Source organism: Balaenoptera musculus, chromosome 20 (genome assembly GCF_009873245.2).
Source record: "Balaenoptera musculus isolate JJ_BM4_2016_0621 chromosome 20, mBalMus1.pri.v3, whole genome shotgun sequence".
Classification (NCBI taxonomy): domain Eukaryota; kingdom Metazoa; phylum Chordata; class Mammalia; order Artiodactyla; family Balaenopteridae; genus Balaenoptera; species Balaenoptera musculus.
The window spans coordinates 22,098,388-22,116,799 of NC_045804.1; the positions used below are offsets into that span (position 1 = coordinate 22,098,388).

An 18,412-nucleotide genomic window follows, 5' to 3' on the forward strand; every position below is an offset into this window, starting at 1 on the left:
CACTTTACAGAGGATGAACTTGAGGCCCAGAGAAGCAGAGGAACCTGCCTAAGGCCACACAGCAAGTTCCAGGTGAAGCTGGGTGGATTAGCCATGGGGTCCCTGAGTCCCCTGGCCCCCATGGATGCTCACAGACTCCTCGATATAAGCATTTAGCAGGAGCATCTTCTGGGGGTGGGGAGTGTGGAGTGGTGAGACAGGAATTTTCAGAAGACATCACAGAACGCAAGACATGTCACTCCAGCTTCCATTCCAGAATCATCTATGCTGTGCTCCCCACTCTCAACCTTTCCCAAAGCCCTCCACCCGACCCCAGTGAAAGACAAACAGAGCCCAGAAGCTTTGCTTTCACATTTAATCAAAGAAAAAGAAAACCAATCAGAGAGAAAGCTCAAGAACTGGATGGCTGAGAGAGGGGACGGGGGAAGGACAGCTGGGCTGGGACTGAGTGTGGACAGGGGGGCAGGGCCCTATTATCCTGAGGTTCCTCAATACAAGCGTCCACAGTGGGAAGAGGGAGGATGGAACCCGAGGGCTAATGCGGTGGGCACACACACCCATTCCAACCCAGTACGGGTCCCCGGAGTACGGCTAAGGCAGGGGAGGTAGAATGCTGTTCAGAGAGGAATAGAGATGGGAAAGGAGGGGCCCAACCCACAGGCATCACCAGAGGTGAAGGTGCCAGAACAGTAACTGGAGCTTCACCCTGAAGGGCCATGTGCCAACCCTTCAGCAAGGTGCCCAGCCCCACCTCCCATCAAAGAGGATGGTCTTCTAATCAGAGCGCTTTGGAGGTTAACCAAGGGGGAGGGGGTAGCTGCCTCTATTCCCCAGTCTCCCGGCTGAGGTGGGGATGAACAAAGCACCCCATGGCCCTGGGCCAGCACGAGAACACCTCATTTTCCTCCCACTCCCAGTCCCCTTGGGTTGAGGGTGAGGGTGAAGCAAGGGAGAGCTGAATTGAGGATAAATTAAAAGAACATTGACTAAAGGGAAAAGAGGAACATAAAGTTGACTGCATAGTGGATGCAGAGCTATGCAAATGAGATGGAAGTAGACTTGACCTTTACATCTCATTTGCATATCCTAGGCAAATGCAAATGAGATCCCTAATATAATAAATATATTTCTGACTTTGTAATAAATATTCTGTTTCTTCTCCCTCCCCTTCCCTAGGAAATGGGCACACAGTGGCTCAGGGGCCAGCTTGGCTGACACTGCAGCGAAGACTGATTAGACAGAAGAACTGGGGAGCACAAAGGCTGGGGGGGCGGTCATGGGGGGGTCCCCTACAAGGACAGGTTCACCCCGGGAAGGGTCACAGAGAAGGATGAGGGATGAGATGTCCGGGGAAGTCAAGGACAGCATACTTTTTAAAAAAGGGATTCTCCTATTTTACACAGTTGCCCTCCTCAAGGACTGGAGGGTGGCATTGAGGGTGGGGGGACAACAGGAGAACGCAGGAAGACATCTGGGGAGGGCCGAGCCTCTGGAATCTGGGAAAAGGGTCTCATAAGAAATGGGGGGCTGATGGGGAGCCCAAAAACGGGGCCCCAAAGAGTGACCTCCAAAGCACAACAACCCTTTGCTTCCCCTCTCCAAAAACTAAGCCTGACACACACACCAGTGGCAGAAACACAGACTAGGCACCGCAGCCTGCGGAACCGTAAGCTGTGGAGACTACAGTGTGGATGGCGCCCCCTGGAGTTGTGCGGGGAGTCTGCTGGGGCGCAAACGTCCTCCAAGGCCATTCTCCGTGGCCCAGCCCTCCCCTTTCCTCAGCGCCCAGGCCGCCCTCATGTGAGTGGGCAGCTGGACCCGGCCACAGAGACCAAAATGGACAATGACCACGGACAGGGAGCCCAGACGCGCCCCCACCACGGGCCACAGGGGGCTGGGAGCTCTCCCGTCAGGCTCCTCATCACAGGGCTCAGCCTCCAGCCCACCCCTGCCTGGGCTGAGCCCGCAGTCCCCTGCTGCCCTTGCCCTGCGGGGAGCAGAGCTGGCCTGTCAGGGGCACATTGGAGAAGTCTGTGGAGAGACTTCGGCAGTGAAAAGCTGTGCATGAGGGAAGGACAGGGAGCCAGCCCCGTTCCGAGGGGGCAGAGAACTGTGCTGCTCCCTGGCGGCGACAACTGGCTGGTGCTTCGGCTCCTCCAGCCTTCGGGATGGCACCAGGCTGGCGCCGCCGCCTGGGCTTGCCTAGCCGCTGGGGGGCCGCGTACACACCTGGCCACAGGGAACCAGCCTAAGGCCTGCCCCTAGGCTGCAGGGGCGAGAAGTAGGAGCAGCCCAGGAGTGGGGTCAGGGTGGCCAGTCCAGAGGAGAAAAAGTGACTGGCGAGAGGGGTGGGGACAGTGTACCTACTGACCACGTGGTCCCAAAGCAGCTTTTCTCTTCTCTGGACTGAGCATTATGGAGGCGATTCCGACACTCCGGGGCACGGCTTGGCCCTCAGCGAGGGACATCTGGTGGCCAGTGAACGTTGGGAGTGGGTAGCACCTGGGCACAGAGGTGCCCCACGAACACCCACCTCCCTGGCAGTGCACTCCTCCTGCGCTGAAGCCAGACTCGGGGCCATGACCCAGGGATAGAGCCAGAGTGCCGGGAACGGGAGCTGAGGATCATGGCTGGGGCTCACGGTTGGGAAGGGGACGGATTCAGGGTTCTGGGTCACAACCCAGAGGGCCGAGGTCCAGGAGAACAGGCTCAGTACACCCAGCTGACGGGCACCCACTGGGGCTCCGTGCGCAGCTTCTCCAAGGCGGCCTGGAGTTCATGGAAGGTCCTCTCCAGGTTGCTATTGACCAGACTGAGGTCGAAGTAATGCCCGTAGCCCCTCTGGATGCGGCTGCTCTCCTCCACTGTCCGTCTCAGGTCCGCCTCCTGCCAGCACAAGGGGACCTCCCGCCCATCAGTATCCCCCTGGCACCCCCAGCGTCAGGAGGACCCACAGCCTGCCCCGTCTAGCCCCCTCCCCAAAGCCCAAAGTACCAACCATGGCAGGCACAGACCCCCTGGCTAGGGAGGCAGCAGCCCCTCCCTGCCTGCCCCTAGGCAGCTCTCCTGTAACCGTGGACAGACAGATGGGTGGTGGGAAGGGAGGAAGGAAATAACCTTTAGGAAGTGCCAAGCACTGCACTAAACACTTGGCAACTAGCGCAATCTTCACTACAGCTCTGCAAGCAGGACTAATTATTCTCATTTACAACAGAGAAAACTGACGTACAAAGAGGCCACACAGCCAGCCAATGGCTGAACGGGGTCTGCCTGACTCCAAAGCCAGCGCTCCCTTCAGTCTGACTAGGTCCCCTTACCTAGACAGCCTGAAAGGCAATTGCCACGCCTGGTCCTAGGGCCACCCACAAGGGCCCGAGGCAACCCCCTCTCCAGACCCAGCCCAAGCTGGACCTGCAAGGATGGGAAGGGAACTTGAATACTGACTTACATAAGCCGAGGCAGAAGCTCTAGGACTGACCCAGCTGTGTCCCAGGGGCTCCAGTAGGCCCTGTTTGTGGCCAGAGCAGGCTGCAGCAGTGGGGAGCCCAGCCCGGACCTTTCTCCTGGGTCTGAGCAGCTGACTGGGGCCTGAGAGCTGCAGTATCATAAGTGGCCAGCAGAGGGACCCCTGAGTTCAGAGCTCTGCAAACCCTACACCTGCTGGGGAAGGCTGTTCCAAGGGGTCCCTGGGGGGAGAGGGGTGCCCTGGGGTCCTGCAACACCTGCCTTGAAGCCTCTCCTCCCTGCACTGCCTCCCCCCTGATGCTAACTGGTCCCTCCAGGCAGCCTTCCAGCCTCCGGCCTCCTCCCTCCCTTCAGCTTTACCCCCAGCTGTAAACAGCCCACCTCTGCCCGCAGATCTCCCACCGGCTCCCCTGGAGCCCTGTTCCCACAGAGTGTACCGAGCAGGGGGCCTGGCAGAAGCTCCTGTGCCCCGGGCCAGCTGTGTCCCTGACTCTACACTTCACTTCCTCGCTCAGACCTCCATTCCCACACCTATAAAGTGGGATTCGCAAGGCTCACCTCAGTGGTACCTCAGGTGGGCGCCTCTCCCCTTCCCGACACCACCTTCTTCTCTTCCTCGGCTCTAGCTAGCCCCCCACACCACCCCAATCAGCCGTTAGACCCCTCCCACCACACCTTAGAGGCCCTCACCGTGAGCTGTTTGGTGGACACCCCACTCTCCAGCGCCGTCCGGTTCATGGCTCGCAGGGTCTCAAAGTCAGGGGCCTCGATGAACACCACATAAGGGACAAACTCAGCTGTTCTCAGGACCTTCACTGCCTGCAGAAGAGGAGGGCCAGGAGTATATCCCCATGTACATCTGGGGTGATGGGGGTGAGAACAGGTACCTGGGACTAGATGAGAATGTGGACCTGGGGCTCTGGGACATGAGTCCTGGGGATGAACGGCAAAATAGCTGGCAGGTGGCTGGGGATGGGGTGACTGGGGGTCCAGGAGGCTGAGAAAGAGGTTCTAGGTGGGCTGGGTCCCTAGCAGTAGTTGAGGGATTATAGGGGGGTACTTGGAAATATATGGGGTAATACTGGGGGGTCAAGCAGAATACCCAGAGAGGTGTTGAGCAGGCTGGGAAGGAGCGGGCCAGGCAGTACCTGGGGGTTGACATCCAGCACACACACCCGGCCGGCAGCGACCACGCCCCGGATGGAGTCGATACGTGTGCCATACAAGTTGCCCTCGTATTCACCATGTTCCAGGTATCGCCCAGCACGGATGTCAGCCTCCATCCCCGCACGGGACACAAAGCTGTAACCCTGGCCTTCCCGTTCTGAGTCCTTGGGCCTCCGGGACGTGTCTAGGGGGAAGGAGGGGCCGAATGGGCACAGGCAGGCCACACCACCTCAGACACACGTGCTCGTGCTCTACCTGCACCAAGCAGCCCTGCTGCCTTCCCGCACACCTTGCCCTCGCCCTCACCATTGGCACCCACAGACTCGAGACGTCCATATTGAGGGGACCTTCAGAAATCACTGTTCTAACCCAGTGCTTACAGATGGAGGACTGAAGCCCAGAGAGGGCAATGTGCAGCCCAAAGCCACACAGCAAGGCCAAGCAGACCTGGGGTCAGCACTCAGGTTCCTGCCTCTGGTTCTGTCACCAGAAGCTCTCTTTTCCACAAGGCCACACACAGCTCATAGCCCTGTTTCACATGGGTTCCCAGCTGGACTTTTAGCAAGTGAAACATGAGAGAAGGAAAGGTAAGGCTCGCACCACCCACGTGGCCAATGGTTCCCCGCCCTCCCCAGCCTGCAGTTCCCACATCCACCCACAGAGGGCGTGCACCACACACCTCACACCCAAAGGTATCACTTAACCTGGGGCCTACGCAGATGCCCATTCAGTGGACCCAGCCCTGGCCCCCAGGGCAGCTCGTGCTCCCTGCCTCCCACGCAGCAGGACCCAGCCCCCACTCACAGGGCACTGTGGTGCCGTAGCGATCCGGATCCCACATGATGAGTTTGTTCTTCAGGCTGCGCCGGCCCACACCCTGAGCCCCGATCAGCACCAGGGTTTTCCGGCGGAAGGGGGGCATGCGGGCCACCTCCTCATAAATGAGCAACTCATGGCGGTCAAACTCTGGACACAGGGAGATGGCTGCTCATCAGGTGAAAGGGGCTGGGGCTGGGCTCTCAGGGAGGCCAAGGACAAGAGGGCTGGGGCCAAGGGCAGGAGGGAAAAACAGGGCAGGGCTTAGGGACAGGGCTGGTGGCATCAGATCCAGGAGAGGCACAAGTCATTGGTGGGGGAGGGAGGGGGCACTGCAGGAGGATGGGGGAAGGGGCCCCCAACACCCACCTGCATTCTTGGTGGTCAAATACATCATTCGCTTCTTTTTCTTTCCTGAAATGCTGCCGCACAGGGTCCCTGGCCATAAGGAGATGAGCAAGTGAGGCCAGGCAGGGCCACATCAGATCCCAGATTAGAGGTCTGGGGGGAGGACTGTACCTGAGGTGGGTGTCAGCTCCAGGTCCCGCTTGACAAAGGCTTTCCGCTTCTCTTCCAGTAGCTGACTGGGGATGAGCCCAGCGCTGCCCCCTTCTACGTGGCACGCCTGAAATGACCGTGGGACAAAGATGTGCCTGAGTAAGCCCTCACTGCCCCCCGACGCCATACCTGGAGAGACAGCACAGGTGCCCAGGGCTCACCTGCCACCAGTTGGCGTCGTCCTGGTTTACAATCTGAAGCAGGTCCCCAGCATTGAAGCGCAGGCCGGCTTCCTTGCAGGGGATAAGGCTGTCTCTGGCTGGGTCATAGTCAAAGTGGCATTTCACAAATACCTGGGCCAGGGATTTGGCAAAGGGTCAAGGGAAGAAGCAGGGGAAGGCTGGAGGGGGCGATGCCCATTCCTGTTGCCACCCCTACCCCGAGGGTGGGGGTGTGGGAATGTCACACAGTTCACCTTCTGCCCCCTCCCCTCACAAAGATGAAAGAGACCCTGGCACTGCCCATCTAAAGGCATGATGCCACAGGCCTGCCTGGTCCACCTCCCTGGTACCAGCCTCCCTTTGCATCCAGAACAAAAGGACTCAGAAGGATAGGGGATCTGCTCAGGCCTGGGGCCCTGGCCCTACCCACCAAGAAGGTGGGATCACCTGGTAAGGAACATGATCCTGGCACCTAATGCAAGATCCCCCCATCCCCCTACACCCTCCCTCAGAGGAGAGGGCTCTGGCAAAAGGCTAGACAGCCAATAGGAGAGGTGAGCAGAGCAGCGAGACCTCCACAATCCACCGACCTGAAGGCAGCTGTATAGGACACATGACAACCCAATTCTGGGCACCCGTGCCTACACGTAGGCACATGGAGGGCTGCACACAATGCAGGAATTCATTTGTACACTCAGGTACTCCAGGCTTTAGACGCGCGCACATCCCTTACACGTGCGCATGAGTGCCCAAGACTAGGGCAAACGCGTGACCGCATTCACCAGATGCATTTTGCTTTGAGTACACTGGTTGGTGAGGAGGGGCTCCCACCAGGAGGCCTGTGACCCTGGCCGCCGGGAAGCTCAGCCACCCCTTGGGCCTTGTGCTGGGTGAGGGGCTCGGTGGAGGGGCCCACCTGGCGGGGCAGATGGGGCTCCTGGTAGCTGGGCAGGATCTTGAGGATAACGCTGCCGCTGGAGTTGCGCAGGAGCTCCTGCAGCGCGCGGGGGTCGCTGCCCACCGGCTGCCCGTTCACCTCCTTGATGATGTCGCCCACGTGTAGTAGGCCTTGCTGAGCCACCATGCCCCCGTGCAGAATGCGTGCGATCACCAACTCGCCACCCTCCACGCGGAATGTCACGCCCTGGGGGACGGAGGGCGGGTATGATGAGGCGCCAACTGCTCCAAGTCAGAATCTTCAAATGGGTCTCTTAAGAGCCCCTCCATTCTACCCTTCCACCCCCACCCTCATAGCGACCTTCTCTGCCATCTTCTGCCCAAATTCTTTACTTACAGGGGCACCAGTGGACTGAAAGTGGGCAGAATGGAGAGAGTCACAATGTCTGTGGTCTCCTGGGTGCGCTGGCGCCCGACCCTGGGCAGAGCTGATCCCGTCTTCATCTTCAGCCCTCTCCTGACCAGACTGGATCCCCACCGGTTACTCTCAATCCCCCCTCCCGAGATTCCACCGCTGGCGCTGCCCAGCGCCCTCACCAGATGCTCTCCAGCCGTCTTGCGGATGCCCACCATGCGCACCGCATCAGGAGGCAAGGGCTGGTTGCTGAACGTGGGGTCCAGGCCAGGGCTGGGGGGTGGTGTCTCATAGGTCTTTGAGGCCACAGAGTCGTGCGTCTCCAGGAGGGACTGGGGAGGTGGGGGGAAGAGGAGGGACCATGGGGCAGTGCCCCGAGGTCCCTTCCCATCCCAGTTCTAACCTCCTGCCGGCGCCACCCCAGCAGCCCGGGAGAGGACCAAACCTGGAAGTGGGGCTCCTGGAGGATGCGGGCCAGCTCAGCCGCCGTGCTGCTCTGCTCGGCCAGCTGCGCCAGGTCCCGCAGGATCTCCTGCACCAGCTCCAGGTTGTTGTCCCGCACGGCCTCCAGCTTCGTCTCCTCCAGCCGCTCGTGGGCCTGGGGGTGGGGGCGGAACAGGTGAAACTTGATGCTTCCCCAAGAGCCCTGGGGTACCAAACAGCACCACCCCCCACCAGCTCCCAGGCATCTTCCCACCCCCAAATGCTGACTTTAGACCCCAGCCACAGCACTGCTCCTGGTATCAGTCTCAGAGCCTCACTCACTCAGACACAAGCACACTCACACGTGCGCACAGGTGCCTTGCTTTCTCCTTTCTCCCCCAAAACAGTGATGGGGACTCAGTTTAGGGAAGAGAGAATCCAAAGGATAAAATTTCATTTCCATCTCTTGCCACAGAGGGCCATTAAAATCATCAAACTGTCCCCAGCATCCAGGACCCTATAAGCATCTGAGTTCAAGGACAGCTTCTTCCACCCAACATCATGGTTGGGTGGGGTCTTGGACACCCTGTAGCCCAGATTAAGGAAGCCAGGGAAGTGGAGAAGCTTGCCCAAGGTCACAGGGACTTTAACTTGGGTCTCCAAGCCTTGGGCCCAGTGCTCCCAGTGAAGAAGGGGACAAGATATCAGTACATGGCACCAGGAGAAGGCCCTGCACCTCCTTGTTGCTCTACTGACTCTGGGCTCCATGACAATGAGCATGGGCTCCATGACAAGGTGGGCTCCGTGACAAGGTGCTCTGAAAAGGGGAAAGGAAGCCTTTGCCAGTGACGAGCCCAGCGGGGAGAGTTATGTTACGTTAAGTGGGAAGAAAGGAGTCCCATTTCAGGGATATACATGGAGACTTTTTTTTCCCTCTGGATCATCTGAAAGATAGTTGCAGACAAAAAGTACTTCGCCTCAAAGTACTTCGGCAGGAATCTCCTAAGAACAAACAGGAGATCTGCTATATAAACTACAGTGTCATTGTCACATGCGAGAAATTCAGCACTGACACACTGATATAATATTATCTAATAGACAGTCCATGTCCATGTTCACTATTGTCTCAAAAATATTCTTTATAGCTTTATTTTTCTGATCTACAATCTAACCAAGATCACATGTTAAATTTGGTTGTCACATCTTTTTATTCTCCTTTAATCTAGAACAGACTCCCATAACTCTTAGTCTTTCAGGGCATTTTTTAAAGAGTCCGGGCCAGTAGTTTGTAAAGTGCCCCAGAACTGGATTTATCTGATTGCTTCCTCACCTTTAGACTCAGGCTAATCATTGTGGCAAGAGTTCTATATAACTGATCTTGTGGTTTTCCCACACTTTTAGACTGTGTGACTATTCTGTTCCCCAACAATCATTCACTAATGGATTTAGTATCCATTTATGGCCTTTGCCTGAATCAATTATTATTATATGGGGGGGTTGCAAAATAGTCATTATCTACATGTCTTAGTTGGCATTCTATTATAAAAGCTCTTCCTTTTTCCCTCCCACTCCTCCTCCCTCCCTCCCTCTCTCTCTCTCTCTTTCTCTCTCTCCCCATATCTATGGACTATGGATTTTTTTACTCAGTGTGTTCTAATCCATCACCATCACTACCTTCATTGTCTCAATTTATCCCACATTTGTCCAGGGGAGCCCCAAGCATGCCTTTTGACATGTTCCCATCAGTCCTTGAGCACCTCTTCCTTCCACCATGAGCTCACCTTGTACTTTCCCTACCCTGGTTCTGGAATCAGCAATTTCCCCAAGGAACCCTGATTCCTTTTGGTGGGAAATGGTATTTAGAAACCAAGATCTGGGCACTCAGTGCTCATTGATTCTAGGGTGTCATTACTTCAGTAGACGTTAGTTGATTCTGACAGTTCTCATTAAAATCAAACTCTACAATACTTTCCTTATCTTCTCCCATTCCATATTTGTATCTCCCTTCTCCTTTGGTAAGAACTTTTCCCCAAGAACATTAATATATTTTAATTATTTGTTCTGTCCTTCAATATTCAAAAAAGTTTCAGATTTGCTAAACTACTGCTACTACCTATCACAAAACTACTAAGTAAAAATCAAGATTTATCTGCATTCTTTTTGTCCTCAGAATAGTCTAAAAGAACTTACAGCATTAATGGAAATGTTCTATATCTGGGCTGTCTACTGTGGTAGCTTCTAGCCACACGTGGCAATTGAGAAATGTGACTTGGACAACTAAGGAACATAATTTTTAATCATATATCAGCATTTTAGTTTATTTTAATTTTAACTTAAATATTTAAATAAATACCCACGTGTGGCTAGTGGCTACTATATTAAATAGTATAGCCTTAGTATATATCCCACTTAGGGAATACAGTCAGAATATTGCGAGAAAAAAGTTACTTAAATTAATTCCTTTTTCTGTAGGATTATGCTAACAATTTGATATATGGATAAATTCACTTATCTGCACTTAATTTCAGGGTGTGCCTTTTTCATTCTTTTTTTTTTTTTTTTTAAAGAAATTCACGTTCTTTTATTTATTTATTTATTTATTTATGACTGTGCTGAGTCTTCGTTTCTGTGCGAGGGCTTTCTCTAGTTGCGGCAAGCGGGGGCCACTCTTCATTGCGGTGCGCGGGCCTCTCACCATCGCGGCCTCTCTTGTTGCGGAGCACAGGCTCCAGACGCGCAGGCTCAGTAGTTGTGGCTCACGGGCCTAGTTGCTCCGCGGCATGTGGGATCTTCCCAGACCAGGGCTCAAACCCGTGTCCCCTGCATTGGCAGGCAGATTCTCAACCACTGCGCCACCAGGGAAGCCCCCATTCTTTTTAATTTAATCTTTTTTAATATGTACAACATTCGCATGGTTCAAAATTTTTTTAAGAATTTAATTTAATTTTATTTATTTATTTATTTCTGGCTGCGCTGTGTCTTCGTTGCTGTGCGCGAGCTTTCTCTAGTTGTGGCGAGCAGGGTTTACTCTCCATTGCGGTGCACGGGCTTCCCATTGCGGTGGCTTCTCTTGTTGTGGGGCACAGGCTCTAGGTGTGTGGGCTCAGTAGTTGTGGCTCACGGGCTCTAGAGTGCAGGCTCAGTAGTTGTGGTGCACGGGCTCAGCTGCTCTGCGGCATGTGGGATCTTCCCGGACCAGGGCTCGAACCTGTGTCCCCTGCACTGGCAGGCAGATTCTTAACCACTGCACCACCAGGGAAGTCCCTCAAATTTTAAATCTATATAAAAAGTAAACTCAAAAGAAAAGTCTCATTTCCATCCTCATCCCTTCTACCCCATTTACACCCACACTCTAAAGGTAATCATCTTCATTAGTTTCTGGTTTATTCTATCTGGGTTTTTTTCCACAAAAATAAATAAATATTTCCCTTTCTTACATAAAAGGTAGAACACTATGTACACTCTTTGATACCTTGGGGCTTTTGTTTGTTTAATTGGTTTGGTTTGTTGTTTGGTTTTTTATTTAACAATATGCCCTGGAAATCACTCTATGCCGCTCTGTGGAGATCTTCCTTTATTGTTGTTATTTTTCAATCACTACATTTGCATGATTGTGTGACTGGAGTACCATAATTTATTCAACCAATCTCCATGGGTATTTAGGTTGTTTCTAATATCTTACTATCTCAAATAAAACTGCAGTGAATAGCCTTGGCATAGCTGTTCTATATCTGTGGAGAAGATCTTTCATGTAAATTTCCACAAGTCTTGCTGGGTCAAGCAGTAAATACACATGTGGTTTTGTTACATATTGACAAACTCCCCTCTGTGGGGCTTGTGCCACTTTGCCATCCCACCAGCATTAGATGAGAAACTTTCCTGAAGCCTTGCCACCAGAGTGTGTGATCAAACCTTTGAATGTCTGCCAATCACATGGATGAGAAACCATCTCTCAGTGGGGTTTGATTTGCATTTTGCTTATTATGAGTGAAACTGAGCAGCTCTTCATATGTTTAAAGGCCATCTGTATATCTTTTTCTGTGAACTGTCTGTTCATGTCTTCTGCCAATTTTTCCATCAGATCTTGTTTCTTTCTTTTTCTCACTTTTTTAAACATTCTCTATATTAGGAAAATAAGCCCTTTATCTGTAATACCTCTTGCAAATATTTACCCCCAGTTTGTCATTTGTCGTTTGACTCAGCTTATGTTTTTCTGTCAATGCAAAAAATATATATTTAATGTAGTTAAATTTATTAACATTTTATGCATCTGAATTTTGAGGCATAGTTTTTTAAAAAGGCATTCCTTACACACAGATCCATGTTTCCTTCTAGAATGTGTATGGTTTGTTTTCTCAGTCTCTGATCTTCTTGGAAGTTTATTTTCATGTACAGTATGAGGTATGGATCTACTTTGATATCTTTCCAAATGACTATCCAGGTATCCCAATACCATCTAATAAAAATCCATAAGAAAATTATTCCTTAATTTTCTATGTGTGATAATGATAGTGTGAATTTTTTTTAAGAATCTTTATCTTTTATCTATACAAACTGAAATACAGATAAAATTATGTCTGAGATTTCCTTCAAAATAATTCAGGAGAGAGAGGAGGAGGAAGTGGAGGTATGCATAAAACAAGATTGTTCATGAGTTGTTAAATGTTGAAGTAGGATAATGGATGATGGGGGTTCAAGAAACATTTTTGAAAATTTCCGTAATAGAAAGTTGTTCAAGCCCATGAGATGGGGAGATTTTAAAGACATCTCATAAGGATACTCTGAGGATTTGGTGAGATGGACACAGTGCCTGGCACACAGCAGGTGCTCAATAAAGTCTCGCTCCTTTCCTGTCTTCTCTTCTCCAAACGGGCCAGGGAAGTAGCATCCCACACAGGGAGGCATATTGGCCCCACTGTCGCTAAATCATCCTCTGCTGGGGGAGCAGCATTTCAGCCTGACTCCTACAGTCTGGCTGGGCAGAGGGTTCCCTGCTGGGGAAACAGACAACTGAAGGGGCAAAGGAGTAGTACTCGGAGACCTGTTATGCCTTGATGATCCTCAGAAGCCAGAGGGCAGAGACATGCCCCAGAAGGTTCCACCAAACCCTATGTGATCTTTACTCATTAAGCTCAGCACAACCCACAGAGCAACCCTGACTCCGTTACCAGTGTCTAGACATGCTGAGAGCCCAAGGCCCCAGGAAATGTTTCAAGAATAAACAAAGGCACTCAGGCTTGCAACCATCTCACCATGGTGACCCTGGCCAGGCTCCTTCGGGTTAATGGGAGCTAGCTCTGGCCCAGGTTACGTGAGAAGCATAGAGGTTGCCCATTTTAGCTTTAGCATCTTCTGCTCCATGGATGAGGAGGACAAGTTTCCCCAGAAGCCCTCACCTAACCAAGCAGGAAGCCAGTGTGTCTCCCATGCCTTTTACCTCCCACCTTTGACTTAATGACCCCTCCCCCTAGGCTGATCCATTCCTCCGCCTGTGGCCCCCCCGGATGTCTTACCCACAGATGGAAGATCACAGCTCTCCAAGCCCAACCTTCATGGGCCAGAGGAAACTTTCAACCTTTAATCATTCAAATACAAAAGAAACACTACCAGCAGGCTGACCCAAACAGCTGATTGACCAATACTGAGAACACCCAACATGTGTCACAATTTGCAACATACTTTTCTGGGACTTTGGGAACTCAGAATTGGATTAATCATATCCTTGGCTCGTGATGTGTTCTCATCATTGGTTTGTGCACGGCTTCCTTTGAGTTGGTTGGTATTAAATTAGGTACTTTTGTAATAATACAACAAGGATCTAAGTACCCACCACTTAAACCATAGAGGAGGATCTTGACAATATCCTGCATCTAATCACATGCCCCACGCACCCATCTACCCACCTCTCCCACTCAGAAACCACCATCTTGATTCCCTGTGTTCATCATGCCCTGGCTTCTCATTTTGCATAGTTTTATTATATCTATATGTATTCAACATATTCCTAAAATAAATATTGTTTTTAGTTATTTTAACCTTTAAAAAAAGGGAATCATGCTATATATGATTCCTCAAGGCCTGATCTTTTTTTTCACTTAGTATTAAGTGAAAAATTGTTTCACTTACTATTTTTTTGCAAAGATTTACTCTTATTTTTCATATTAGGTGAACACATATTCACTTAATATTAATTTTCATTTAATGTTATTTTGCTAAGATTCATTCTTTTTTCCCATATCACATTAGTTCATTCTTTTTTTTTTTTTTTTGACCGCACCACACAGCATGCGGGATCTTAGTTCCCTGACCAGGGATTGAACCTGCGCCCCCTGCAGTGGAAGCGTGCAGTCTTAACCACTGGACCGCCAGGGAAGTCCTAGTTCATTCACTTTAATGGCTGTATTACAGTCCATCGTGTGATTATGCCATATCTGATTCATCTCCTCTCTCCTTGAAAGGCATCTGGGTCGTTTCAGGTTTTTGCCATTCCGAACAGTACTACTATGAACATTCCAGTCTATGTCTCCTGGTGCACATGTGAGAGTTTCTCCCAGGGGGTATATACATGTCTGATGGTAAAATAACACACTTGACAGACATTCCACTTAAATGTCACAATGACCCTGTGAGATTAATAGTATCAAGGCCATTTTCCCAATAAAGTATCCGAGGCTCTAATGGGTAAAATGAATTCCTTTTCATAGCTCATGGGTGTACAGCAGGGACTCCTGTCAAAGTTTCCTGAGTGTCCCCACAGCTGTGGTGTCACTATCTGGGCGCCTGTTTTTAGAAAGTGTGCTCTTGCACAGCACACACTACAGTATTAGAGGCACAAGGCCCCACAGCCAGGAGAGTGGTTTTGAATTTCTGTGGTAACCATTTGCTTAATTCGCCTCTGAAAAATCACCCTCAGCACAGCAGGGGCTCAAGCTCCTTATAGACCAGAAACTTGGGCCAGGTTCACACTTGGCTAATGGTAGAGCCGGCCCTTAAACCCAGATCTGCCAGCTCCCGATCCAGAGCCGGATGTAAACTGCAGATGCAGAAACGCCACACAGCCGTTCTTTGAAAATCTTTTTCCCTCTGCCTTCCCACTCCAACCTCTCTGATCAGGAGACAGAATTCTCATTTGAAGCCCAGGCTCATAATTAAGTAGTTCAAAATCTGAAAGTAGTCCAGAGTGTGGTGAGCCAGAAAGGAAAGGGACTCTTCAACCTGGATTTGGCCGTGTGATCTGCTTTGGACAACGGGACAAGAGCAAATGTGATGCAAAACAGAGGCTTGGAAAGTGCCTGGGATTGGCGGCTGGTCTTCCACGGCTGCTGAGACCACCATGTGAAGCAACCTGGGCCACCCTCCTAGAGGATGAGAGATCACACCATCCTAAACATTGCAGTCTTCCCAGCTGAGACACCAGACACGTGACTGACTACCCCATCCCAACTGAGCAAGCTCAGACCAGAAAAACCACCCAACCGATCCACAAAATCATGAGACATAAATCAAAGTTGTTTTAAGCCACTGTGCTGTGGGGTGGTTTGTTACACAGCAAAAGCTAACTGATGCGCTGGGCTCCCCACCACTGTAGCCTCTGTTTGTCATGTCCCCTGGTCAGAGTCTCCATCTTAGTGACCCTCCTGGCCCCTCATTCTTGTAAGGCCCTGCCTTGCTTTGCCAGCTCTCTCACCTCCCCCTTACCATAGGACTGGAGCCTTCCCTATGAACTCTAGTCCAATGGCCAAGACTGCATTATAACAACTCTTTATGGCTTAAAAATGCTTCCACGTCCATGACCTCCCCTTATCCCAACCACAACTCTGAGAGGTAAGCATCGTTATCCCCATTTCTCAGAAGAAATGACTGAAGCTCAGAGAGGTTCTCAGACCTACTAAAGTCACACAGCTAGCCAGTGAATCTTCTGACTCCAAACCCTGTGCTTTTTCTTCTTCATCTCATGTGGATTAGTTCACAGGCCTCCCAGCTGGCAGATGTCAGCTGGTAACAATTTACCTAAATTTCTGAATGTCATCTGCCTTTGATTTCTCGCCGTGGCCTTGTCCGTTGTTGGAACACCTGTTACTGGGTCCATGTCAGAGCTCCCAGATGTCACCCACCTGCCAGGCTGCCACCTGCTGTCTGTAGCCAACCCTCTGGATTTGTGATCTGCCTGCCAAATTTGACTTCCTTCAGAACCTGTATCTCTCTGGGTTTGTCCCCTCAGGGACCTGCTCCTCCCTGGTCCCAGATCTACCCAGTGTAGCCCCTCCCACATCATCTGCCGCATCCCTGGAGAGGAGAGTCATCAGGGTAAGGGAAGGAGGTGAATAGCTACCACATGGGGTTCCAATTGGACTCCACTCTTGTGGGTTTCTGGGCCACCAAGCTTTTGCAGCTGGACCTTTGATCAAAGTACTTTGTCTAATAGGTTTGAAATTGATCTGTGTATACATAATCATTAAAATAGGTGAGAAAGAGGGCTTCCCTGGTGGTGCAGTGGTTGAGAATCTGCCTGCTAATGCAGGGGACACAGGTTCAAGCCCTGGTCTGGGAGGATCCCACATGCCGCGGAGCAACTGGGCCCGTGAGCCACAATTACTGAGCCTGCGCGTCTGGAGCCTGTGCTCCGCAACAAGAGAGGCCACGATAGTGAGAGGCCCGTGCACTGCGATGAGGAGTGGCCCCCGCTTGCCGCAACTAGAGAAAGCCCTCGCACAGAAATGAAGACCCAACACAGCCAAAAATAAAAATTAATTAATTAATTAATTAATTATAAAAAAGGGCAGTGACATTCCCTTGGTTGAAGGAAGCAAACTTATTTAAAAAAAAAGAAAAAAATAGGTGAGAAAGAGTAAGAAGTAGGTCCTGTTGTCCAAAGCAAGTCAAGCAGTCAAGCCCAGACTGAAGAGTAGAAACTCTCCCTTTTGATGAGAGGACTGGCAAAGTTGCATTGTAAAGGGTCACACATAAAGGGATCGGAAAGATTTTTACTGAGCTCAGATGGGCCTTTATGGAGATTCACTTCCTGTTTGTTTCACAGCTAGATGGAGAGAAGTCACTGGGTTTCCTTAGCCCCTGAGCCTCTTACGGGGGTCTCAGCATTGAAGACATGTCCACACTACCTTCTGTTGCGTTAATGCACAACTGGAACCATTCTAGGAATTTCTTGGGAGGAAATTCTAGCCGGCTTACCCCATGAACACTCCTGGAGAAGGGAGTTTACTTACGGTCTGACACAGCACATTGGTAATTTCTCAATCAGGCAGGGGTCCCAGGACTGGGACATTGCAGGGCTCAGTGAGAAAATGACAGACTCGGGCTCCCTCAGGAGAAGAATAAACTTTCTGACAGTTCATTGCCATAGCCCTAGCACTGTGCCTGGGACTTGGTGAGCACGCCATAGATATTTGTTGAATAGAGGACAGATAACAATGACTAAGTGAAGGACAGAGCCATCCAGCCAGCAATCCCATCTTTGGCGAGCTGTCAAATGGGTTCCACGAGGCCATCAGAGAGGAATGCCATGGGGGTGGGGGTGGGAGGGTCACACTTTGGAGGGTGCTGGCTAGAGGATCTTCTAACCCAGAGGTTCTGCATCCCGAGAGCCCCTCCTTATTTCACTGGCTGTCCCGCTATAGAAGCAATCGCTAGAGTGACTCAGAGATGATGTGGTTTAATAAATCCAACTGTGAAGTCAGCTTTGGAAGGTTACAGACGTTGAGGTTCAAATGTGCATACTCAGCAACTCCACTGCCAAGTGTCCACCCTAGAGAAACTCTCACCCACGTGCAGAAGCAGATGGATATGGGGATGTTCACAGCAGCTCTGTGCTTTACAGAGGCAAGTCCGCGACACTGTGCCTGTCTCTCAGTAGGGGAACCAGTAAATGAATACGCTGGGCTCTATTCACCTATTGGAATACCACACAACAGTTCAAATGAATCTATATCTCTACGCATGTCAATAACTATATTACTTATATGAACCAGAAATCTCAAAAACCATAGCTGCTTACGCTATCATTCCATTACGCAAAGCTTAAAACCACATATAACAGGGGCACATTGTTTACATCTAAATACATGCGTAGGCAAGACAGGCACACATTCAGGGGAACGGCATCATCAACTCAAGCCAGGGGTCACCTGTAGGCAGGGGAAGCCGTGGAAATGAGGAAAAGGGGAGAGGCATTCACTGGATCATGCTTTTATTTCTTGAAAAGAAAGAGCAAGAACTAAAGCAAACATGGCCAGCATTCACATCCTGGAGATGGGTACTCAGAGGTCTGTTATGTGCTTTTTCTACACACTCTCTTGTATTCACTAGTTCAATAAATATTCAGTGAGCACCTACTATGTGCCAGGCACTGTTCTAGGCTCTGGGGATACAGTAGCAAATCAAGCAGACATCCCTGTCCTCGAGGAGCTCGTAATCTCTCTGTATGAAACATGCATAATTCCTTGTTTTGATTTTTAACACATGAATCCAATCCTTGACCACCGAATGAGAAGCA

At 51.0% G+C, this 18,412-nt stretch overlaps 1 protein-coding gene across 8 annotated transcripts in view; it reads right to left on the reverse strand.

The window, feature by feature from the left end:
• Positions 1-341: 341 nt before the first annotated feature.
• Positions 342-18,412, reverse strand: part of MPP2 (membrane palmitoylated protein 2) — a 28,552-nt gene continuing 10,481 nt past the window's right edge. For 6 of the 8 annotated variants that reach the window (XM_036837497.1, XM_036837496.1, XM_036837493.1 and 3 more), the window contains 10 exons: positions 7,925-8,077; positions 7,662-7,811; positions 7,084-7,311; positions 6,168-6,299; positions 5,968-6,073; positions 5,818-5,886; positions 5,437-5,598; positions 4,614-4,816; positions 4,156-4,284; positions 2,346-2,886 (listed from right to left, as the gene is read on the reverse strand). In XM_036837497.1, the coding sequence (XP_036693392.1) occupies positions 2,710-2,886; positions 4,156-4,284; positions 4,614-4,816; positions 5,437-5,598; positions 5,818-5,886; positions 5,968-6,073; positions 6,168-6,299; positions 7,084-7,311; positions 7,662-7,811; positions 7,925-8,077 (1,509 nt within the window). In that variant the 3' untranslated portion in view covers positions 2,346-2,709. Of the gene's footprint in view, positions 2,887-4,155; positions 4,285-4,613; positions 4,817-5,436; positions 5,599-5,817; positions 5,887-5,967; positions 6,074-6,167; positions 6,300-7,083; positions 7,312-7,661; positions 7,812-7,924; positions 8,078-18,412 lie in introns of all 8 variants that reach the window. The other 2 variants (XM_036837491.1, XM_036837498.1) reach the window with 2 other exon arrangements.